General features: G+C 32.5%; 3 protein-coding genes across 7 annotated transcripts; 2 read left to right on the top strand and 1 right to left on the bottom strand.

Moving 5' to 3' along the window:
* Positions 1-4,609: 4,609 nt before the first annotated feature.
* Positions 4,610-10,101, top strand: LOC107021156 (E3 ubiquitin-protein ligase SINAT3). Its single transcript, XM_015221763.2, has 3 exons — positions 4,610-5,112; positions 8,312-8,698; positions 9,512-10,101. The coding sequence occupies exons 1-3, from the start codon at positions 4,906-4,908 to the stop codon at positions 9,872-9,874; spliced, it is 957 nt and encodes a 318-aa protein (XP_015077249.1). The 5' UTR covers positions 4,610-4,905; the 3' UTR covers positions 9,875-10,101.
* A 4,867-nt stretch (positions 10,102-14,968) lies between these two features.
* LOC107023241 (calcineurin B-like protein 7) lies at positions 14,969-18,549 on the top strand. Of its 5 annotated transcripts, none has more exons than XM_027917590.1 (9): positions 14,969-15,095; positions 15,772-15,912; positions 16,534-16,616; positions 16,766-16,825; positions 17,040-17,148; positions 17,294-17,346; positions 17,558-17,638; positions 17,738-17,850; positions 18,035-18,549. In XM_027917590.1, the coding sequence occupies exons 2-9, from the start codon at positions 15,831-15,833 to the stop codon at positions 18,096-18,098; spliced, it is 645 nt and encodes a 214-aa protein (XP_027773391.1). In that variant the 5' UTR covers positions 14,969-15,095; positions 15,772-15,830; the 3' UTR covers positions 18,099-18,549. The 5 variants fall into 5 exon arrangements, with proteins under 5 accessions (XP_027773391.1, XP_027773387.1, XP_027773389.1 ...); XM_027917586.1 differs by having other exon boundaries at positions 14,970-15,095; positions 15,729-15,912; XM_027917588.1 differs by having other exon boundaries at positions 14,977-15,095; positions 15,760-15,912.
* A 281-nt stretch (positions 18,550-18,830) lies between these two features.
* On the bottom strand, positions 18,831-22,386 carry LOC107023240 (probable pectinesterase/pectinesterase inhibitor 34). Its single transcript, XM_015223864.2, has 3 exons — positions 21,262-22,386; positions 20,870-21,006; positions 18,831-19,784 (listed from the first exon to the last, which is right to left on the bottom strand). The coding sequence occupies exons 1-3, from the start codon at positions 22,212-22,214 to the stop codon at positions 19,087-19,089; spliced, it is 1,788 nt and encodes a 595-aa protein (XP_015079350.1). The 5' UTR covers positions 22,215-22,386; the 3' UTR covers positions 18,831-19,086.
* Between the last annotated feature and the right edge of the window lie 3,309 nt (positions 22,387-25,695).

Genomic DNA, 25,695 nt, shown 5'->3' with positions numbered 1-25,695 from the left:
GCCAAGATGATAACTTATTTTCTCTTTCTTTATATTCCATATTTCTTTCTATTTCCCCAGAAAAATTGAGTTGTCTTCCAAATATCAAGGTGCTTCAAAATTTTCTTTTCTCTTCTTTTCAAACACACTTCAAATTGTTAACCCCTTGATTCTTGCTGGAGAATTCTTTGATGAAAATGTTTTAAGTGTGAAGAGGGATCTGGTCCTCCATGAAAAATGAAGAAGTGGAAAAGATGATGCTCAAAAAGGAGAAGTTGATATTCTGAGAACTCAAAGTTTTCTGAAGAGGAAGGTGTAAAAAAAAAAAAGGAAAGAAAATCTTTTTGGTTCCTCAATTGTTGATCAATTCATCTCGGAGGCCTTGAGTTGTTTGTGTTACCAATCTTTCTGTTATGAAAAACTCAGGCTGGTGTTGGAAGCTATGACAGTTGCTCGTGTTAACTGGAATACTGAAATGGGTTGTTTAAAAGTCCAGCTTCTGAAACAACACTATCAGAGAGACCAGGTGCCAACAAAAAAAAAGAAAAAAAAATAATAATAAAAGTTGGCAGCCCTGAAGATTAAACATATAGGTTGGGCTGCACATCATGTTGTACGCTAAGAGAAGATTCTTGAAATCTTATGCTAGGGATATGCTCTACTAATTCTATTCTTTCAATCCCTTGCCTCTAAATCATCCCTTCTCATCCTACCTCTCTATGTCAGTCCTCATTTATCTCTTGGGCATTGTTCTGGTTTTCATCTGTAATAATACATGCAATGCTTTGATGACTGATCTTTTGTTTATGGATGTTAAATGTCTTGTTTCTACTGACTTGTCTCATTACTTTATGCCTTTTTGCTCATGCTTTGTGTTGCCCAAGTGGCCATGAATTTGCAAGAACATATTTTTGTCAACTTGGTTTACTGCTTTAACCCTTTTTTATGATGTCAAAAGGGGGAAAGTTGTTAAAGTAAGGTATGAGATCAATAGTGTTATAACTACTTGAAGAAGACATGGTCACATCGATAGGAGGAATCAATGATAGCTACTTGAAGAGATATGGTCATGCTGATAGGGGGAATAAATGCTTGCTACCTGACGAGGACCTGGTCCTGTCGATAGGGGGAAGAAGATGTTTGTCATCATCAAAAAGGGGGAAGATGATATGTTGATGTTTTGATGATTCGACAAACTTTAGGGATGATTAAACTGCAGTTACCCCAAGAATTCTTTTTGATAGGGGGAACTGATGAATAAGTATGTCATCATCAAAAAGGAGGAAAATGCTATGTTGATATTTTGATGAGTTGACAAACTTCGAGATGATGAAACTCAAGTTACCCTAAGAATTCTTTTTGATAGGGGGAACTGGTGAATAAGTATGTTATCATCAAAAAGGGGGAAAATGTTAGTTCGAAGCTGAGTTAAGATGATAGCTCGAACTTGATATGAAGTTTTGATGATTTAACAAACTTATCGATCTAACAAGGAACCAAATCCTTGTTATTGGAACTGCTGACAATAAGATGAATGATAAACTCAGTGTGAGGTATATTTGTGTGCTATCATCAAAAAGGGGGAAAATGTTATATTCTACGTGTTTTGATGATCCTCACAAATGCGGGACCTGGTTCTTGGCAGAGTGCTCTCGTTCAGATTCAAATGGGGTACAGTCATAAAAGCTGTCATGTCAGGTGGTAGGTGAAAAGTGCAGTGTCCTACACCAATAAGAAGAGCGGACGAGATTGTATGTTTCAGTATCTCGCAAATGCAGGAACCTGGTACCAGACAGAGTTTCCTCCATCAGATACATAATTGGTTACAGCCGTAAAGCTGTCACGTCAGAGGTTGGTAAGGCGTCAGTGTACTACACCAATCAGAATGGAGGAGGGTGTTTGTCCAACGGATAATAACTCTTTATGTTTGATACTTTTAGCATGACAAACACCATATTATATTCATTCATCCAAAGAAGGAAGTCAGCCAGCAAGCCTTTTCAAGAACTCATATAGAAGTTTGCAAGGGACCTGGTTCCCGCAAGCAAGGGACCTGGTACCCGCAAGATTGCGACGTGAAAAGGATGAAAAGACAGCTGTCAGAAAAGCTGTCATCTCTGATGCGGTAGGTGCACAGCTTTTCCAACAGCAGGCCTTCAGCCAATGGGATGACTTCAACGAATTTGTGGGAATTTATATTATCTCTTTCCAACAAACACAAATTCAAGACTTGGCAAATTAAACTTGGATTTTCTCTGAAAATTCACAAGCTTGAACAGAAGGCCATCTTCAAGGAAGAACATTGCTCAACTCAACAGAAGGACCTGATAGAGTAAAGAAGAATCTTTGTTGTATTTAGAGCTTTGTGTCTATGTACTTACATTGTAAATCTGTTCCTAATCTATAAAGGATTCAGATATTTGTTTTGGGTTTGTAAAAGTCTAAATCAGTTAAGGCTAACTGATTTAGTGGGCAACATTGGTTTGTTGCTTAGTCAAATTCTAAGTCATCTAGAGTTAGGTGGTTTAGTGGGCGGTGTTGTATCCGCTTAGGCTCTTCAAGTAATAGGTAGATTACTTGATCGTGAGATTAATAACTTTTTCTCACATTGATTGTAACCGGGTTTCGCTTTTGCTTGAGAAGATTAGTGAAAACGGTTGTAAATCTTGTGCAACAGGTCGTGGTTTTACTCCCTTGAGCAAGGAGGTTTCCACGTAAACTGCTTGTGTTGTGTTTTTTATATTGTTTAATCTTCCGCACTGTTCTTGCTGTGTCAAGGGACCTGGTCTGTTGACTGGTAGTGGACGCACACATTCCAACAGCTATCAATGAAATTATTACTTCAAAAAATAACAAGTAATCTTAGTTTATAATTAACTAAAATCATGGCATCAACGTCCTCACCTGAAAGTTGTTTGTAAGTTTAAAAAATGTGATCATTGACTCGTTCAATGCAATTTTAAATCACTAGGCTATAATTACTTGTGCAGTCAAGTGTGTAGAAAATATTTTATTTAATTACTTTAATTTGTGTATCATTTTATTTGTATATACGTATTTCATTTGAAAACACAATAACAGTACTATGTAAAAGGTGAAGGCGTGAGACGGGACATTAGTATAGTTAGGGGGATGCGTAAGCCTCGAGACGAGGCTTTAATACAATATAGTATAAAATATGACAACACAAAATTATATATAAAAAAATCAATAGATTGAAAATAATTTCAAAGATGATTAAGAAAACTCATAGAAAATAAAACTTCTAACATGGTTATAACAAATAATCAATAAAACTTACTATGATTATAATAAAAACATCACTCTATCATGAATAAAAAATAAAATTACTTTCAAATAACTAAATAAAATATGATAATTTTGAGACATATGACAAAACTACGAAGACCAATGATAAGTGGAAAAGCAAAATTTCTGTTTTTAAAAGAAATGTTACATACAAAATCATCACCTTCGTAGTGTTACCAAATATTGAAGATACTACACTACAACTTGTTATTTGAGCTACTCTCGATCTTCTTATCTCTTTAGATTAAAAAGTTATTAAGTATTATTCATTTATTCAATTATTATGAGGGTCAATAATGTTAACTAAATTTTCTAACACATAATTTATGTAAGATCTATAAGGCGAGCCTCGAGCATTGAACATTGAACGTGCTTAAGACGTACAATCGGACGCTTAGGGTGTAAGTCTAAGGCCTTATTTGTTTGCACTTAACGGAGATCTGAATCGTAATCATTCAAATTCAGTCCATTAAGTACGTTTGGCTTTTAGGTCTGAATCTGGATCATTCAGATTCAGCCCATTAAGTTCATTTGTTTTATTTTTGAAAAACCTCTTAATAGGTCTGAACGAATCAGATCTGTAGGAAACTCTTAACAATATTCAGACTCATTTGATAAGTTATCAAATAATAAATCAAAGTTTCTCTACTTTTGACATGCCTTTTTATCTCATAACTAAAAACAATTTTTTTTTTTACTTTTCTCAATCAAACACCATTTTTTCCTAACTGATAAGTTTTCATAATCATTTCAAGTATTTTCTTATATTTATAATTTTCTTGTATTGATGTGTGTCAAGAACACTGGTTGCAATAATATTTTTGGTGTATTATTGTTTATTTCAAGGTTTTTGAATGAAAAGATAGCACTCCAAATTATGATTATTAGAACTTTAAAACTTTTTTTTTATCAAAAGTAATATATTTTGTTGAAATGAAAATTTTATAATATTTATTAATATAATATTCAGTTTCACTTCCACATTCAGATATACAAATCAAACAACATTAATTATTTAGTATTCAGATTTAAAGACCACATCTTAATATTCAGATGTATATTTGGATCAAAACATCCTCAATGTTAATGCAAATCTTAATATTCAAATGTATATTCAAATTGATGTCTATTAATCTTTGGAAACAAATAAGGCCTAACAAACTCTAATAAGTCAAATTTATATGGTTTTTACCTTGAAATTACACGTGTCATGTAAACAAAAAAATCACATCAAATAGGTTGTCTAATAATTACATCCATCACAAGAGGTAGTTCGACTAGGAATTTTATATTAGAAAAAATAATTGGCCGTACGATGAAGATCATGTACAGTTATGTTGGGAATTTGACGGCGATCCTTAAACTTCTCTCTCTTCTCCTCAGACAACCTTGGTAGCGCAGAGAGAGAGAGAAAAACAAGAAAAAGGAAGATCCTCGTCTGGCAAAAAAGGGGTTCGTTTCTTTTTGATTCTTGATCCGAACCCTTCTCTTAATTTTCTCCAAATTCCTTTCAAATTTCAACCCAGATTAAGAAGAAAGTTTGTTTTTTTTGAATGATTTGTAAGTTATTTGGAGAGAAAGTTTGAATCTTTGAAAGTGTGGGGTTCAGATTTTTGAATGGAAGAAATGGAAATGGATAGCGTTGAGTGTGTATCATTAATGGATGGTGTTGAAGATGAAGAGATCCAATCTTCTATTGCATCTCATCAATACCCTTTAGGAAAGCCTAATAACATTCTTTCTGCCGGAAATGTCCCTACTAGTGTACATGAATTGCTTGAATGCCCTGTTTGTACGAATTCTATGTACCCACCAATTCACCAGGTTTGTTTGTTTGTTCTCTTTACTTTTTTGAAAATTTTATTGGGTTTTTGATTGATTTGATGGATTGCTTTTGTTTTGTTTGATTAGAAGATTTTTGAGTATTCGTGTGGTTGTTATCATTTTTGGTTCCTGGGTTTAGAGGGCTTTGAGGGAAAAAATGAAGTCTTTTGTGTAATTTTATTGTGTTGGGTGTTACCTTAATTGGAAAGGACTTGTTAATTTGGAGATGACAAGGAACACCGTATGACATCGAATTCTAGTTCTCCGTTTATATAGGCTCGTCCGATTTTGTCAGGGTAAGGCTGGTTTTCAACACTATTGACGAATTGGATGCCACTGATGGTCTCTTATTGTTAGAATGCAAACTTCATTTGTGAAAAATCTATCAATTTTCTATCATGAAGGTGGTTAATGATGAAAAAGAGTTGGATTGAGTAGGTTGATTTGTGCTCTTATGACTTAATCACTTCAAAGCTGGCTGCTTTGGACTTACATGGGCTTGTTTTGGCTCTCTTGAGGGGGTGCTCGGAAAGTTTTTGATGCAAACTGAAGCATTATAATATGATTATGGTGTAGCAAGGCTAACGGAATCATCTGCTATTATTTGTTTGACTTTTTCATCAATTGCATAAGGCAGAAAAGTTGTTGAAGATGAGTGCAGACAATGTTGTGCTTTTCTTATTGAAATACATTGTTACTGTTTTGGTGAATTACAGAAACTAATTCTGAGAGTTTTGTGATTGGTTACCTTAAAATTTGACAAATAAAAGAACAATTTGCTGCTTGTGGAATCCACAGATTGTCCTTATTATGTTTCGGCTGTGATTCAAATCTTTATGAGGAGATGAATTTAGTAACTTGAAAGACAATGTTCGCTCTAAGTAATGAGACTTAATATAGAAACACTATGGGGATATGCACTTAACATTCTATGAGCTTTCCTACTTCAGGTTATAGAAGGACTTGTTAGAACAATTGATTGCATTATACTATTTCATTGGGCAACGTCTTGATCTTGAATGGTCCTTCCTAGGTCCTGCATTTGGCATCCGATTGTATGATACTATCATAAATGCCTTATTGTATATCAAGGAAGAAGGTAAGGTTATTTAAAAGGACCCCTCCATGAAGGTATGTTGAACAAGTTGAGCATAGAAAGAAAATATAACACCGGTCTAGAATTTGGTTTTGTAGATTACTTACTGAGTCCTGTTCTTGAAACGTATTTTGGAGTTCATTTTGTTGTTGATTTAGCTTGGGCTGCCTGTAGTTCTTGAGTAGATTAAATTGGTGTAGCCACATTTGATAGTGTCTGCATATTGACTAGGATAGTCAGTATAAAATAGTGTGGTCATTTGGATGAAAGGAGGATATCTGTAAGATAGCACCATAGTGAGGGACACTGTTCATTGGATTGTAAGTTGTTGTCCCATAATTACTAGTATTCTGAATTAATAACAACATATCCTGATTTTGTCCAGCCTTTTGAAATAATATTCGATTAAATTTGGCCTCGAGACAAGTAAGTGCAGAAATTATAAGAAATTATCCTCAGCTTTGGATAGTAATCCTACATTGGAGGGATTGCTTATCTAAATTTAGTCCCAAGTTAAAGTTTTATCACAGAAGACGGGCTAATTTTTTTCCTACTTTAATCCAGCCCTTTAAAGGCTATGAAGTGAATCCTGAAGCAGGAGTGCACCCAAGAGTGTGGCCGGTCAATGAAGTGGGTTAGGTCTTAATTAGGTTCCAACCCTAGAGGAGGCAATAAGACTAGGTCTTCCTATTTGTCCTGGCCTTGGTAAACAGAGTTACTGGTACCTGTGTTTGTAGAAGGTAGCAGGTACTCTGTAGAATTAGTCGAGGTGTGTGCTAATTGGCCTAGACGCTGCATTTATCCAAAAGAAAAAAAAAGCATAGGAAGGAGGCAAAACAAACATTTTTGAAAATCCTTGATGCATATGTAATAATTAAAATCTTGTAAAAATGATTGAAGTTACTTAGTGGTCGTACATTGCTGGACAAGGTGTAGGACTTGTCCCCGAGTGAGGTAGATAATCCAATATGGCCTTCCAGGAAATAGTCGATGCCACCAGGGATTATTTTAATCAGATACCCCTCCAGTCACTTTTACTTGTCCACAATGAATTTTGCACTTCTTTTTAGATAATAATAAATGGAGTGCATATTTTACTATAGTATCTTGAAAAAGGATTTGGAAAATTAGTAGTTAATGTTAAGGTTAAATCAGGAAAAAAAGATTGTCTTTCTCTTGATATGCTAAAGTTGACAAGTAAAAGTAAAAAAAAAAAGTTAGTATAGACTATAGTAGACAAGTAAAAGTGAACAGAGGGAGTCGTAGACATTTCTTATTTGGGTTAATCATCCGATATGTCCTCTTTAGAATTGGTTAATACCTTTCTATCAAAAAGGAGAAAAATGGATAATGCCTTATGTTTAGAAGCTAGGAACTTCTTAACAGAAAATGGACAATTCCTTTTCTTTTCATTTTAGTGAGTAGCACTTAAGTCAATTCGATACATTCTTGGGGATATATTTCAGGTGACTCCTTTTGACTGCATCATTCTCCACCACACATTACAAGCAAATGGATGAGCACAATTTCATATCATCAATCTTATCTATGTGCTAGTGATTGTTTTGGAACATGGCGTTCTACATAATACTAGTAAATTTATTCTCCTGTAAAAACCAGATGGTAGGCCTTCCAAATACAAAGATAAAAGCAAAATAATAATAATAATGGATCTTTTCTTGCCCGAAATATTCTGTGCCTAAATTTGAGAGCTGTCTGTTCTTCTAATACTAAGTGCTACCTTTTCGCTTTGATATTTATATGATTGCCATATGAAGGCTTAGAATATTAACACTTAGAGCTACATCAGATAGAAAGGAGGTGTATGTGCCAAGAGAAGGCAGTGTTGTATAACTACTGAGGGTGATATTTGCTTTCTCCTTTTGCCAAGTTTTCAGTCATCTATGCATGTCTTCCATATGGTTTTCCTTGATGCATGAACTCGTTGTAGATGTGTTGAAAATACTCTGTGGAACTGGCCAGTTCAACTGATAAACTTTGATATGTATAAACTTTAATTCATATTGTTCATTTAGTCTTTGCATTTTAACTCCATCTAAATGGGCTTAAATTAGTCAGTTGAAAATTTGTTTGTTTTTGCAGTGTCACAATGGGCACACACTTTGTTCTACCTGCAAAACAAGGGTGCACAATAGATGTCCGACATGCAGACAAGAGCTTGGTGATATAAGGTGTTTAGCGTTAGAGAAGGTTGCAGAGTCACTTGAACTGCCTTGCAAATATTTTTCTTTGGGGTGCCCAGAAATATTCCCATATTACAGCAAACTTAAGCATGAAACATTGTGCAATTTTAGACCTTACAGTTGCCCATATGCTGGGTCAGAGTGCTCAGTGACTGGGGACATCCCTTATTTGGTTACACATTTAAGAGATGACCACAAAGTGGATATGCACACGGGATGCACGTTCAACCATCGTTATGTGAAGTCTAATCCTCGTGAAGTAGAAAATGCAACATGGATGTTGACGGTAACTCCAGCATCTTCTTATATTAAACTAAATGATAGCTGGCATCAAGTAATTTTTTTGTTTGTTGCTGTCTAATGATTAATGTGATTGCTGTTTAAGTTCACAGTAACCACCCCAGTGCCATAAAATAAACTTGCAACAAGTATATGGATGAATTATTGACAAGGGAACAGTTGGATGCCAACATATCCTATGTCGTTCCTTGTGTTCTTGAAATAACTGCTTTATTTCATAGTCCAAATGTTCTCTCTTTTTCCTTTTGTTTTGTCATAATACGTCCTGGATTAGAAAAAAAAAAACACGTCCTCTGTTCATGTCTTTTTTCTTAGCAGGTCAATCTTGCTACATTTTTTTAATCAATCTATATTTTTGATGGCATCCATTTGAGCATAATATAGATATACAGAGATTATTGTAATGAAGAAAGTGAAGTTCACCTTATGGCCATTGTATTCTGTCCTGTCATTTTCAATCTGTTTTGGAAAAGCTTCTGTTTTCAAATTATAAACAAGAATTCCTCTTATAATGTGAAAGGATGCTAGAACAATTTGCTTTGACCGATTCTAATATGAGAAATGTCGTGATGAGTTTTTGACTTAGCTTTTGGTTGAGTTTTAGAGTCCCTCGGCATCTACTTGCAGCATGTATTATGTACAATGTATGTATGTGCGCGCTCACTCCCCCTCCTTCCAAGACTGTAGGATTACGAAATACCTGTATCTCATTCATGCTTTTGTTGATGTATGTTCTGACAGCAACTTCATCGAAGTAGTATGTTTTTTAACCGACAGACTTTTCTTGCTCCTTTCTCAGGTCTTCCATTGTTTTGGGCAATATTTCTGTCTCCATTTTGAGGCCTTCCAGCTTGGCGTGGCCCCTGTTTATATGGCATTTTTACGATTCATGGGTGATGAAACGGATGCACGTAATTACAGCTACAGTCTAGAGGTAGGAGGAAATGGTAGAAAACTCATATGGGAGGGTACCCCAAGAAGTATCCGAGATAGTCATCGCAAAGTCAGGGACAGTCATGACGGTCTTATAATCCAGCGTAACATGGCACTTTTCTTTTCTGGTGGTGACCGGAAAGAACTGAAACTTCGAGTTACTGGAAGGATATGGAAGGAACAACAAAATCCAGATGGTGGTGTGTGCATACCAAATCTATGTAGCTAGTTTGTTTTCTTTTCTTTTTTGGGTGATTTAATTTTTATATTTTCTTGCCCTTTTTCTTTTGTTGTATGTAATATGTGCATGTAGTTGGTGTGTAAGACAGCACTATGTTTGTATCTAAGAAGAACCTTGTTGTCTGACCATGTACTAGGATGTTACATAACCTTTTTTTAGTTCTATCAATTGTTAATAACCATCTTTACTCTTGTGTTTATTGCACCAAGATGATATTTTATCGCTGAGTTATATTCTTGATGTTAAAACTTCATAAAAGTATGACTAAGCAATAACGTGCCTCGTATTTTTCCTTATGTTTTTTCGACCTAGAGATATGTTACGTATTTAGTTTGGTAAATAATAAAAAGTATATTATGATTTGTAATATCAAGTTTTAAATATTTATGTGGGGTGATGTTCCAACATTACAAATTGAATTAAGCTATCTAAAGACATCAAATCTTGGTCTTAACTCTTACGTCATATAAGATTTTGATCTAACAGTGACATTAAACTAATAAATATTATTTTGCTACAAATTGCAATAGACTTTATCATAACTTGTTGTCAACTTGTGAGCTTATAATATAATAAGGTCTCCCAGTTATTGGCAACCGTAAACTTATTATAAAAGCAAATAAATAATGAATAAATGATTAAAACCAATATATGACGTAATAACAAATGTCAACGAGCAAATTTAATACTTGTACTATTTTGTTACCTGCCTTTTAATTTAATTTCTAATTAGAGATGTGACCACATTTTGATAAGTAGTACGTATATTTTACGGAAGACAAAAAGTCAAATTGATTCGAAGAAAACATGGCAATCTTTTATTATTATCCTTATTAGTTCATGTTTAACTTAATACTTAGTAACAGATGGAATAATAATTTTTATATTATTTTTAATTATTATAAGTCATCTTACTCGATGCAAAAATCAATAAATTGAAAATAACTATATATATAAAATAATAAATTATTTCTTTATTTTTCAAAGCTGAAAAAAAATAAAATATAGTGAGTATATTACATTTATTTGTTAGTTATTAGTAGGATAAATAAATAGTATTTCACAATCCCTATTTGAAAACGAGTTGGAAGGATAGGGATTACAAGTGTCATCTACGAGACAATATATGCAGCCAAAAGTGATGTACTTCTTCTTTTAAATTAATTACTTTCCTCGAATACAATTTATATTTAAAATATGATAATATGTATTTATTGTATTGCTTATAAACTAAAATATAGATTTTTTTTCATTACAAAAATTTTACGGTAGCCTTTCGTTTATTGTTAATGGGTTGTTTGTAATTATATAAATAAATATTTATGAATTAGTGTGCCATTACAATTTTTTTTAGCTTTTCTTGTAATATGTGATTGATAAGGGGGAATCATACTGATAGTGAGAATTGTAATTAGATACATTAAAACAATTTTATTTTTTAAAAATTTCACAAAGAAGATAATCTTGTCGGGAAATAAAATAAATTTCATTATAATAATAATAATAATAATAATAAATAGTTTTAATATTTAGTAAAATTAGTAATCCTTAAAATGAGATGAATATTACTATGATAATATATGAGAAGGACAAAAATCCGATCAAGTAATGTTTAATAGTCTTATAAATTCATGTCATATGTATTATATAATAATTTATAGTTGAGATTCATTTAAATTAGAGAAAAAGATCAAAATTATCCCTCAAACAAGTTATTTTTACCCCTGCTATCAATAAAGCTAATAAATATACCCCTCTTTAAATGGAAAAGCCCAAATTATTCCAATTTTACTTATATAACCCAATTTAAATTCGATCCGACCCACTTAATAATATACCAAAAATTTCAACTATTTATCACCTCTACGAAAGAATAAGAATCCACAGCAATTGAAAAATGAAAATTCGATCAGAAATCATTTTTTCAAAAGTAACTTGTAAATATATACAGTGATGAGGAAGACAAGCAGTGGCACTGCAACCATATTTTGAACAAAGATGATTTTTGCAATACAAATAAGCTAATTATTGGTGAAAAAACTAGAATAGGAGTTTTTCAATTCTATGAGACCAAACATTACTTTCTAATTAGTGGTACCTAAATAATAATATCATATATATACATATGTAATTGAACTTTTGACCAGAGAAATCTTTTGGTATCTACGTTGTTGTTATTGGATTGGCTATTGTGGATTATGTTGTTGTTGTTGTTGTTGGGATTGTATCACTTACACCTTTCATCATAATGTCGTTGATTGTGATTCCAAAGATTTAACCCCATAGATGGATCAGTTTAGGGCAAAAAGGGGTGAAGAAGAATTGATATATGTTCTTCAATTCATTGTTTTGGAAATTAAGTTTTTGGGATAATGTGACCCCAAAATAACTTTTCCTAATTGTTACTGGAGCAATAACAGTTGATCAAAGGAATGGGAAACAAGGTTTATGGCGAAAGCGGCCGAAATGATTAAGTGGGTCGGATCGGGTAATTTTGATTGATTTGGGGTTTTTTATTCTTTGTTAAATTTATTAACGTCAAGGGTAAAAATAACTTGTTTTTAACGGTAAGGATAAAGTCAACCAATAAAACAAAGTTGAGTGGTAATTTTAACCTTTTTCCCTTTAAATTATATATTCATCTTAATAATAAATTTGAATCATATATTCATCTTAATAATACAAACAACAAAGCTATCAACTATTTTTATTTTTTTTAAACTATCAAATAAAGCAATTAAGTGTACCCAAGCTAATATTTCAAGAAAAAAAATTAAAATTGATGGATATGCGTGTCGAGAGTTGACGATAAGACTCAGTTTGATAATGCAAATACTTTCAATCAGGTATATTAAATTTTCTTTTTCAATTTTTTTTTTGAAAAATATTAACTTGGATATACACTTAATTATTTTATTCGATAGTTTTAAAAAATAAAAATAGTTGACAACTTTGTTATTTTTATTATTTAGATGAGTATATATAATTTAAATAAATCTGAACCATAAATAATGATATAATACATATGACATGAATCTATAAAGTCATTGAACATTAGTTGACCTAATTATATTTGACCGAGTCGTTATCCAAATATTAGTGCATACAGGGGCGGACCCACAGGTAAACCATGGGGGTTCACCATATATACAAGGTAACATTTCTGTATTTATATGGATATATATATATATATATTTTGAATCCTCTAATAACAAGGAAAGTGAGATAGCCCAATGGTAAGTTTCTCTGAAACCATGCGTGCCGTTTGGGGTTTGAATCCCCTGGCTAGCATTTTTTACTTTTTTAGTTTCAATTTTTTTTAAGTTCCAATTCCGTTTTGACGCATTTTTTTAATATTTTTTTATAAAACATGTTTAAAGTGTGGTCTTAAATCCAAAGGAATTCAAAAGTCACATTCCTTGAAAAAAAAGTTTGTTGGATTGTTTACACGTTTATACTTTTATTTTTGAACCTCCTGAATGAAGATCCTGGGTTCGTCACTGAGTGCATAACATTAATACTTGAGTCGTGCTAGACACTGTCCTAAAAAACTATTTCAACAGTGTAAAATATTTCCCCAAGATTAAACACACTTCTCTATCTTAAATAGAAGTTACAACTTACAAGACTGAACAAATTAATCAGCAAGTTATTAGGGGATACTCCATCCGTCCATTTTTATTTGTCATGTTGCATTTTTCGAAAGTCAATTTGACTGATATCTAAAATTAAATTAAATTAAATTAATTTGATATTTTAAACAAAAAATTTAGATATTCATAAACTATACGAAAAGTAGTACAGTAATTTTTTTTGCATATTAATATGATAAAAAAATATCTTTTAATATATTAGTCAAAGTTCATATAATTTAATTTTAAAAATAAAAATTATGACAAATAATAGCGAACGAAAAAAGTATAAAATAACTGTTAATTAAAATAAGTATAACTAAAACGGGAGAGTGAAAACAGTGATTGAAACCAAAGAAAGAGTATTAATATTTTTATTGTTATCAAATGCAAAGAATTGAGGGACTATACTATTCATAGTAGAAATACACTCACATGCACTTGACAAGCCTCTTAACACTTGTCTTCTTACAACAATAATCAAATGCCACTAATAACATAAGACAAGTGAATCATTTGAAAGGATGACAAGATTTATCATTTTTTTAACAATATATTTCTTAATAAATTTTTGGCTTTTCCAAATACATTTCTTAAAATAATTTTTTGAATTAAAACATTTTGCTGACAACTCATTATATTTATTAAAGATTATCAAGCATCTCCATGTAATCTGATCAGACTAAAAGAATAACATCTGTTAATATATTTATATTTTTTGTTTTATTATTATTAATATATACACATGTTTAAGTTTCACGATTTTCATATCTAATCAAATATCCCTCACAGATGAAGTAGTATATTTTAAGAGGATTAATTAAATTTAGAGTCCATTACAAATCTTAAAAATTTATGTCAAAAAAATAAAAAAAGAACGTACATTATTTGAAATATTAATTAATATAAAAACATGTCTTTTTTTTTTTCCAATTCAAAATGTAATGGTTATGCTATAGTGGAAAACACATTTTTAATTATACCCAATTAATTGAACATGTAATCAAATATTAAATTTGAAATATTAACATATTTATTTTATGTGATTTATAAATTGTTATACCTAACAAACAGCGATTACCAACTTTATTGTCAACAAAAAAAACTTTTGAATATGTCACGTATGTCATTATCTTTTTTTAGGCAGAAAGCGAAGTTTTCGAAAGCTCATCAACTTTGACCAATAAAAAAAAGCAATACTCTCTCCGTTTCAGAAAAATATCTCTATTTTTTTTAATTTATTTTAAAAATAATAACTCTTTTTTTATTTAACGATATTTTAATTTTAACTTTCCACAGCATATAAGATTACAAGCTAAAACATATTTTAATATATTTGAAATAATTTTAATTTTGAACTACAAAATTAAAAAAAATAATCTTTTTTTTAAACTCAGGAATATTTGGTGTATTTCAAGTTGCAACTAGCAACTTCGATACTTTTACTTAACAAATCAAATTAGTATTTACTCAATTAATTGGGCTGTCCTACTTGAGTATCAAATTGATTCAAAAATTTTGTGTATATATATACCCACACAAATATTTTCACGTCTCCTCAAAAATCGCATTTCCAGGTGACTTATTTTCTTTTGTTGAACTAAAAATGTTGTTTGATTTCTGCATTTGTCCATAGATTCAGTTTGTGATGAGCAATGCGGGTTATTGTGATTCTTGAATTCAATTTTTTTGTTTTCTTGTGTAGTTGGCCTTTTCTTGTTTTTTCTCCATAATTTGTCACAGATGTCGGTCAGATTTCTGTAATCTTTTTCCTGGATATAAGGTGCATGTACTGACAGGGGCATTCTTCATTGAAATTTGTGGGTTAGGAATTGTTATGGACAATACCTATTGTTTTCTCCAATTTGAAATCTTCTCTCAAAATTTTTAAATCCAAAACTTTAAAACTAAGCCCTAAGATTGAAAATTTTGGGTGTGGTTCTGCTTTTAGACTCAATACTGTTTCTCTATAGGTAATTGATTGTTTTTCCTTTTTTTCCTCTTTTGTTATGCTTATCATGGTTCTTATAGAAATTTTGCTATATCTATGGCTTCTATAGTTTGACAATTAAAACTCTGTATTATCCCCCTCTGAATGTGATTAATAATTAGACATAAGAAGTATTATTAATATTTGCTAAATATTGAAATGTCATTGATGATTGTTAGGCTGCTGCTTCTAACTCACTATCTATCTTGTTTCTGTTAAGTGTGTTAGTGACCTAATCTTAATTGTGGCTGGTGGATTGTTAGAGGTAGTCTATCAGGGTCGATATTATACAATCTTTCGCTATTACCATTACTATGTTCTGATGGGCTGCTTTCACTCAAAATCGACACTTCATTACACACCCGGATATGAGGAGCCCACTGTGCTTGCTGCTGAGACACCTTGTGAGTATGAATCATTTAAGAATCTAAGTCATGTTTTGTCATTCTAGTTGAAAGAAAAATGTACTTGTTTCCCAGCTGTCAAGTTCTATAAGTTTAGTTAGATCGCGCATTATATGTCCTTAAAGAAGCAGTCAAGCACCATTTGTATTCCGGAAGATGTAGTATGTATCTTTGCCAATATAGATTATTCTATGCTATGAAAATTCCCCTCCTTTATCAGATAGTTGAAAAGAAGAACTTCAAGGTGTGAGAGGAAAAAAAAACTAGACCTCAGGATAAGGATCACATCCCAAAGGCCTCCAGATCTTAGAAAGTTCATTTAATTTTATAATTAAAAGACTTCTGATAGCATTTCATCCATGAGACTTCAATGACAATAGTTACGGTAAGAAACCACAAATCTTTTTACTATGAAAACCATAATATGATGTCTTCTGAGAACGAGAGGTATGATCTGGTTTGTCAATTTGGTTGATTTACTAGCAATTTTTTATTGCGTCCATCACTAAATTTGATAGCATGGATGTAAATAACATATAGAGACGTGTATTAGGTTTGATTATCAGTAACCTCTTGCTACAGTTGCTAATCATTTAGAAACTGTGTTAAAAAATATTGCAGTTACAGTTAGTGAAGTCGAAGCATTATATGAGTTGTTCAAAAGAATAAGCAGCTGCATTATTGATGATGGGCTCATTCATAAGGTATATCTCTGTTGCTTGCAAATAGAAACGGATATATTTTTCCATGTTTTGGTTTCTTAAATGTACTAATTTGATATAGTACTTAGCTAGTCAATAAGTCTATAATGTGTTATGGCTACCTATTCTAATTCTGGCATTGCCTTCATCAGGAAGAGTTTCAGCTAGCACTCTTCAGGAACCAAAAAATGGAAAATCTGTTTGCAGATAGGGTATGTTTCTCGACAATTTTTCATTGCAATGGTCTCTGTAGATGAATCCTGTGCATTGTTGATTAAACAGTTTTGATGCATCAACTCTTATGCTGGAAGTCTACTGCTTCTCTTCCATTTAATTGGATAATTTTAATACTTCTTTTGTCAATTTCCCTGTTTCGTGTTCATCTGAAGTTCTGGATATTGCTTCACTGAGTTTCTTATTATGCAGATATTTGATCTTTTTGATATTAAGCGCAATGGAGTGATTGAGTTCGGGGAATTTGTCCGATCACTGGGTATCTTCCACCCAAATGCGCCAGTAGCTGATAAAATGTCATGTATGAAATGATCTTTCTTAGCTTTTATACAATTGATAATGGTGCCTATCACGTAGTTCTGATTTCTCACTTTCAGTCTTCAAATGACACACATTATGTATGCCTACTCGTTGACATTGATGTCTCTAGCTTAATATCTTTGCAGTTGCATTCAGATTATATGATCTAAGGCACACTGGTTATATCGAGAGAGAAGAGGTTGGTATCGCAACTATATATGCATTATGCTACTCTACGCTCTCCTCATCTTGACAATTATTGTTAGGGCCCAATATAAACACTCCAGTCTTTTGCTTTAAAATATTTTCCTTTTCCTGAAAAAGAAAAAAAATTGGTGATATTACTTTGATTAGAAAAAGCATGTTAACTAAAGGTTATAATCTCTGCGCTGGATGTGTATAATTTGCAGTTGAAAGAGATGGTATTGGCGCTGCTGCATGAATCAGACTTGGGTCTTTCAGATGACGTAGTTGAGATTATTGTAGATGAGGTGAAGACTGCTTTAAAGTTTAAACTATCTTTCACGCCAGTTGTCACTTTGTTTGTTCTTTGCTGTTTATTCACACTCTATCTATAACTTGTGTGCCAGACGTTTAGCGATGCCGATACAAAGGGTGATGGGAGGATAGATTCAGAAGAGTGGAAGGAATTTGTTTCAAGAAATCCTTCTCTTCTAAAGAATATGACACTTCCCTATCTGATGTAAGTGTGGGATCAATGTAACTTTAGATAGGCATTGTGTTTTTTAATTGTGATTATCTCGAAGGTGTTCTTTTACTTTTTCTCGCTCCTCTTGAAATGACTATAAGCTGTTTGGATACTTGAAAAACGAAACATAAATTGTTGCTACCTGATACTGATGATATGGTAGCCTTGCTGTATTCAGGGATATAACTTTAGCATTCCCCAACTTTGTGGTAAGCTCTGAGGTTGATGATTCAGAAATTTAGACTTGTGCGCGTAAATACAAGTCTTTGAAGGTCATGTTAAATAGCCTCTTCCACACCGGTGTTTGGATGATCCAATTCAATACAGTGCAAAGGAGTGCCATAATCAGAAGAATATCAGGTTTTATATTGATTATTTGAGATTCACCAAACAAGATTGAGTTGCTAAAGCAAGAGCTATCCAATGTGATAAAAAGGACAGTATTTAAGGGGCAAATCATGGCTTCTCGGAATGTTCCCATTTGGTTAGACTTTTTCATGATCAGGCTAGGCTGCTTTTTAAAAAAAAAATAACAGGGGATTGTCCATATTGTAGTTAGTATAAGTTATTCCAGACCCTTCTTTCTTCCTTTTGTATTCCAGCTTGTAGGCTAGACTTTTGACAGTGGTTGCTGATTTCTTCTTTAATCCAATGATATATCAATTTGATTTAACATCATTTACTATTCATATATATACTTATTCTGGAAGTTGTCAAATGATGCTCAATTGTGGGTCTCCCAGATGGAAACAACTATTATTTTACTACTCACCCTTCTGTATTCTTAGTTAAAGAATGTGAGGTTAACACTCTACTTTTGAGTGACAACGTCGTAAAATTTTAGATCAGTTCGTTAAGAAAGTTTTGAGTGTCTGCAAGGCTATTATAACCCACGGGTGTGCAAAAACTGTTGGATGCACCTCATGGACTAAGGCACTGAGATGTAAGCAAGCATAGCTCCTTTTTTAAGATGATAAACTGAAAGCTGTAATCTGGTGTATATATAAAAAAAGAAAGAAAAACAAATTACATGCACTTACTAAACAATGAAAGCTGTAATGTGGAATATGTTTCTTCGGTCAGATCACCAATAATGGAGCAAATTCAATTCAGCCACCTATCTTATGGAAATACTATTAATGGGGACATATCATGTTATTCATCATATATTACTGCACAAAAACATAAAATTCCATCTTGGAAATATGTTCATTTATACCATTAACTTATTCAGGTACTCAAACCTGCCAAGAACGCCACCCCTGTTGAAGGCAACCACGATGATCCGAAAATGAATTGACCTACAGTGAACTTGCTGGCCTCGTCCGTGGAATTGATCACACGATATCCCGGCCAATTCACCCGTTGTCCCACGGCTGCTCCCGGCCCATAGTTCATATATTCACCATAATACAATGTATCAAGAGCGAAAGTAGCATTCCACTCTAACCAACCGTGCGGGTGTATGTGATCACCCAAGTAAGATAACATGACAACAGTTCGTGAGTACAGCTTCCATGGTCGGCCTAGATATGTGGGGAAGCTCCCTTTAGATGCCTGGAGGTCAGATGTCGCTATGATTTTGCAAGCATGGATTGAAATGCCAGTGTTTTGATTGGGATCTTTCCTGTTTTGAGCTGTGATGGTGTTCTTTTGAAAGTCCATTGGCTTTCGAGCGTAAATGCTGCAGTTTTGGATGACCACTGCTGCATTACCAAAGATGAAATCAACCGTCCCATAGATATCACACTCGCGATAGAATTGGCGCTGGGAGTGCACGTAGAGCGTGTCTTGGTATCCGATGATGTTGCATCGATAGATCACAGCATGATCAGCACCAATACGAAGAGCTACCGCTTGATGCTTGCCTGGTCCAGCCCAGTTCTGAAATGTAATGTCTCTTGCAACGAATCCAGCTCCAGTTGCCGCTGTACATCAAGAAATTGCACTGTCAAGCCATGATCCAATGTTACAGAGATGATAACAGAGTACTTTTCCTTTTTTTAACATTCAAATTATGTAAACTTACAGTGATATACAAAAAGTACAACTTGTAATACGTTTTACATAATCATTAAATATTTAATTTAATTTAAAAATTAATCAAACGGATTATCGAAAACGAACCAAAAGAAAGTGACCCACGGGATAATAAATCTACTCGAGTGGTTAGAGAAAGTGAGTCAAAAGGACATTCACAGTGAGGAGGGGCATGAATATTAATTACTTCACCTCCCAACAACATGTGATTATTTCTTTAAAATATAATAAGCCTACCAAATTACTGGTCATATCGCTATCCCTTGTCTTCATATTATAGATTTTACAAAAGCCAATCATACCATGGATAAGGATCAACTATTTGTGATTTCTATTATATTTTTTTCATAATTTTTATTAAGAAACAAAATTGTGGGGCTAACGTCCTTTATATTACCTGAACTAATGTTACTATCCACGCTTCCCAAAATAGGTAAAAACACCACAATTTAGTGCTTCCACATTTTAAACATACTATCTAACTTATGCCTTGACAAAATAATTAACCAATTGGGATAATGGTATTGGTCATTTGAATTCATATTTATTCCTAACAATTTCATTCCAACATACATTTATTTTCTCCAAACACCAAAATAAAAACAGTAAGATATTTGGAGGGTACGTAGCATACAATTGACGACTGAGTAGCTAAAAATTCAATGACAAGGCCATGTGCTTTCTTATTTCTACTACTGATATGTTAGTACTAAAATTGCCAAAATGAAGAGGGCCGCCCCATGCCCACTGTTTTCAATTTTCCACCACACATTCCGATAAATAAATATAGAGTTATAAAAGGCAAATCAAGAGGGAAACCATATAACTGGAGCTAAATCAAGGCACCGGCCTAGCAATGTGACGCTGATGTTTGATTTTAAACAATTTGAAATAGACATATAATAATAATAATCGAGATACGAATAAAATATCACTATATTTTTAAAAATGTAGTCAAAGTGAGTAAATATACCGAAAGACGCGGTATGGAATGTCGTCAGATTCTGTGATACACTTTTGCCACCTGATATTACCGTCTGGCCTTTACCGTCACCTATGAACATTACGTTCGTCTTTTTCCTCCCTACTTTCAGGACATCTTCTTCATACCTGTTATTTTACATGCAAAAAAGAAAAAAAACGATTAAAAATTTAAAATTGTATTTCTTTGATCATTCGAACACACAAAGTAAACTACAATTTGATAAATGCTTTCAGGCTACTAAAATATCGACGACAAAAAAATGAGAAGATCAATGCTATAATTAACTACTGAATACTGAGTCTATCACGTCGGATGTGAACAAAGACAAAGATAAAGTACCATTGATTTGTGAAAAAGTAAAAAAAGCAAAAAAAATTTACCTTCCTGCTTTGACGTAAATTATTATTCTGCGAGAACTGTAATCAGGGAGCTTCTTAATTGCCTCTGCAATTGTCTTGAACGTTCCGTTACCGTCTTTTGAAACGATCATATCTGCTTGAATTGTCGAAACTGGCGCATTAAGTAACTTACGATCCTTCCGTGATAACCATATGGGGAAATTCTCATTTTTCGCCGACGAAACACTACTCATTAGTCTCCGCCGACGGTTGTGAATCGGAACTCCGGCGAAATCATCGTTTCCGTTCACGGCAGCGAAAATGGCTAAGCAATTGCTCACTAATTGAGACAAATCCTTCAAATTCGTCGCCATCTGATCCTTCACGTTCCCGCTAACATCAGCGAAACCTTCCGTACACGTGTCCTGGTTGGTGAGCGCAGCGCTCAGCCACGTCTGCACGTCGTTATTGTTTCCCGGCGGTGATTTTCCGGCGCCGGGAGCAACAGAGGTTAAGGATCGAGATAGAAGGTAAACAGAATCTTCTAACAGCTCAATACAACTCTCGTAAGCGGACCTCGTATGTTTATCCATAACAAGGCTGTTAATATCGGAGGCCATGTAAAACGCCCTGCCGAAACGCTGAAGCGTCGCATTGACGGAAATGTGGACGAGTTCGGCGTCGGAAGCGGTGAGTGCGCCTGGGAATTCATGTAAAGAGTTTAAACAGAGTGTTTTGAAGCGAGTTCGACTACATGTTCGTGAAATTGCCTGACTGGGCTTTATATGAGTCACTGTGGCACCCGTTTTAGTAGTACTCCGCACAGTTACTACAACTGCTGCAGAAATTGCAGAAGCAATTATAAGAATGCTAGAGAAAATAAGCACAATTTTGAGTTTGGACCTTTGATTCGGCACATTCTCTTCAAATTTTGGGAGTATTTCTCGGCGTGAGAGATCTTTAGGCTTGGGTTTTCCAAGCCTGGCGTAGTCCATTTTTGGGTTTTAAATTTTGGAATACAGTAGTAAGAGAAAAATGCAGTTGCCGACAATAAGTAGAGTGAGCAAATGGTGCCTCGGGGAGGCAAGAATACTGTTTTTTTTGTTGCTGTTGTGAGTGTTGGATAGACCGAGGAAAATCATGCATATATATTAGCCGGTGGAACTATGCAAGGGCAGGGATGGTTAGGAATTAAGACCGGGTTTTGACGATGTTTTATTGTGAAATTTAGAGGAAAAAAATAGTTTTTTGTTTTTAAAATGAAAAAATAATATTTGAAAAGTGATAAGTATTGAAAATAATTTTTAAATTTGATGTGAATTATTAGTTTCATTATCAAATTATTGACTGTCTTAAAAATACATTTATATCTGACTAACTCATCTTAAATACACTTGAGCAAAATACAATCCTAATTCTCATCAAATTTAGGGGTATTTTTAAACTTCTCTTGGGTTTTATTAAAAGTTCCACAATCCTACAACTTGTTATGTCATGTGGAAGATCATAGGTGTATTTAAGTTGAGTTATTCAAGTAGATAGATAACTTTAACATTGTCAATAGTCCAAAATTGAAATTAATAATTCACGTCTAATTTAAAGATATTTTTAAGACTTCTATCTATTTGAAAATTGAACTTGTGTTTGGCTATTAAAACAAATAAGAGTTGCTTTGAAGTGAAAAATTGAAAGTTATTTATCAAATTTTTGAAAATTCTGAAATTCAATTTCAAGTTAAATTTCAACATTTTATGAACTGACGTATTTTTATTTTTTTTTTGTATTTGTGGACATATGGCAAAAGCAAAATTCATGATCTTTAGTAGTAAATTCAAATAATAAGTGTATTATATTATAAAATAATGAATTCAGTTAAACCCGCAAAACGTAAATGTGGGTTGGAGTAAGAAAATATGTCTTTCCAAGTGCCACCCCTAGGTATATGGAAGTGGCAACGTTGTGAGTAAGGGTAAGGTTTGGTGTGAGGTCAATATCAAGAGGAGATTATTAGCTGTCCTCCATGGAAGATAGTGGTAGACTTGGGAAAAGATCAATCTATATATTGACTTCTTTTTGTTGTATTCATTCATCAATTTAGTTTGCAGAATATTAAATGGTACAACAAGTGGTGCTACCTAATACTGGTAAATACTTTTAATTTATTAATTTGTTAGTACCTAGTATTCATTTTGAAGCAAGAAATGGTGTTGAGTGCATCACTAGTTAGTGAGAGACAATCAACTTTTGGATTACTTCATTTAAATTTTGGTAATGACGTTTATGATTTGATTTAACAAGTGTTATCAAATGAAGTTAAGGGGATTTGGTGATTATAATTTGGTGATGCAAGTGTTAGAATGTGCTTGAACATGGCTTAATTTGTTTTTTTCTAAAAGATAGTAAGGGTATATCATCAATAATTTAGAGCATATATTAAATATTACTTACTATTTTATTTTATGGATAGATACGTCAGGTTGTGGTCAAACAATAGAAAGAATATATGATTTAAATAGAAAAATAAATAAATTAATAAATTAATATATATATATATATATATATATATATATAAATAATAAATGTGTATTTACTATTTTTGTTAACATACTTATATTTTGCTAAATTAGAAAAAAAAAACTCTAAAATTATTTGTTTTACCCCTCCGGACCAAAGAATGTGTATATCTAAGATATATATTTTATTTATTGATTTAATTTAAGCACCAAATAAAATTATAACCCACCCAACCCACTACCCACCTACCTTAATTATAATTTGTTTATCTAGTTTTAATTCTGTGTTTTTAATAAACAGTCTCTACCCCCTGGTATGTGCCGCTTTCCTAATCAAAAGATAGGAGAGCACCCCTTCTCCCGAAGTTACGGGGTCATTTTGCCGAGTTCCTTCGACATGGTTCTCTCAAGCGCCCTAGTATACTTTACTTGTTGTTTGATAAAAAATTTAAGAAAATAATAAAAGATTTTAAGCTTGTAGTTATAAATTAACGATATATAAAATGTATTAAAATATTTTTTATTTTTAAACTAAAAAATAGTACCTAAAAAATTAGAACTAAAAAGTTGTCCAAAAAATTTATAAAATAGATTAAAAATAAAAATAAAACAGATATAAATGTCATTCTCAAAGTGACACAAGTAAATCATATACTTATGTACCTACAATAATGCAACTAATTAGTTGAAATTAGGATCTGCTAACAGAAAAAATTACCGTAACAGCAAAGAAAGACAAAAGTGTTGAGTTGAGCTAACCAATCTGTTAACTACTATTTGATCGTTATATTTGAAATTACTACACATTCACGCTTTTAAAAGAGGAAAAAAATACCTAAAATATATAACTTATTTTATAATATCTTTTAACAATTTCTTTCATTTGAAAAAATATAAAATCCTATTTTTCCTATTTTTGGGTACAATTTTCTTACGTGATGTATCAGGACATACACAATATTTCAAGAAATTGAGTAATGTATTCAAAATCGAGATGTAATGTATCGAAGAGCTGAGCTATATATCAAAAATCAGGAGGCAATATATAGAAACATTTTGAGAAGCATCTGAATTCTATCAAATTTAAGAAATTTTTTATAATTTAAAAAAGAGGAAAAATATAATATAATTAACTCTTCAAAATATGAAATTTCCTTTAAAAAATGCTAATTAAGTTGCTCTGCTTATGGAAAATTGGAATGCTGTAAATACGCCCATAATACATTTTTGACGAAGATAGGATGCATCTAATCATTTTTCTTTATTTTATTGCGTACCTTTCATAATCATGTTTTTATGGATCGAGGCGAGTTAGATTTGAGAGAGACGAGAAATCAAAGGTTTGTTGTGTTAGGTTATATCTGGTAGCGGTGTCAACCGACACCCGTTCGTCGGAAAAGTACCTTGTGTAGCTAGAATAAAAATATTCTTTTTATGTATATCTATATTACATATTGACACTCTTTGGCTTCTACACTATTTCATTTCTTTATATTTTGACACCCCTTAAATCAAATTCTAGCTCCAGCACTGGTTATATCAGAAATATAATTAACATAAGTGTTTTAAATCAATAAATACAATTATATAAACAAAATAGGCTATCGAAAGGAAGAAAGGAGAGAGGTGAGCAAATTTTGAAACGAAGAAAGAGGTTAAATACGTATTTATTATGTATTTCATGATAAATTATATATCTATTAATTTGTCGCAGTATTTTATAAGTTACCACTAACCATGTATGTTAGTATTTGTTTTGTATCTATATTTATATTTTAAAATGATTACGCATTTGATACAATGTGGTATGATATATAACGAATTATCATTTCATATTGAAATTTTTAATATCGTAATTTTGTTATTATGGTATTTGGTGTGATATATGGTATATTTTTTTATATTTTATGGTATTTGGTACGATATTTGACATTTTGAAATAATGTGTCGGAATATCAAATAT

The sequence above is a fragment of the Solanum pennellii genome, chromosome 6 (assembly GCF_001406875.1).
Source record: "Solanum pennellii chromosome 6, SPENNV200".
Classification (NCBI taxonomy): domain Eukaryota; kingdom Viridiplantae; phylum Streptophyta; class Magnoliopsida; order Solanales; family Solanaceae; genus Solanum; species Solanum pennellii.
The sequence above is the reverse complement of the archived record's forward strand: the minus strand, read 5'-3'. Positions and strand labels throughout refer to the sequence as shown.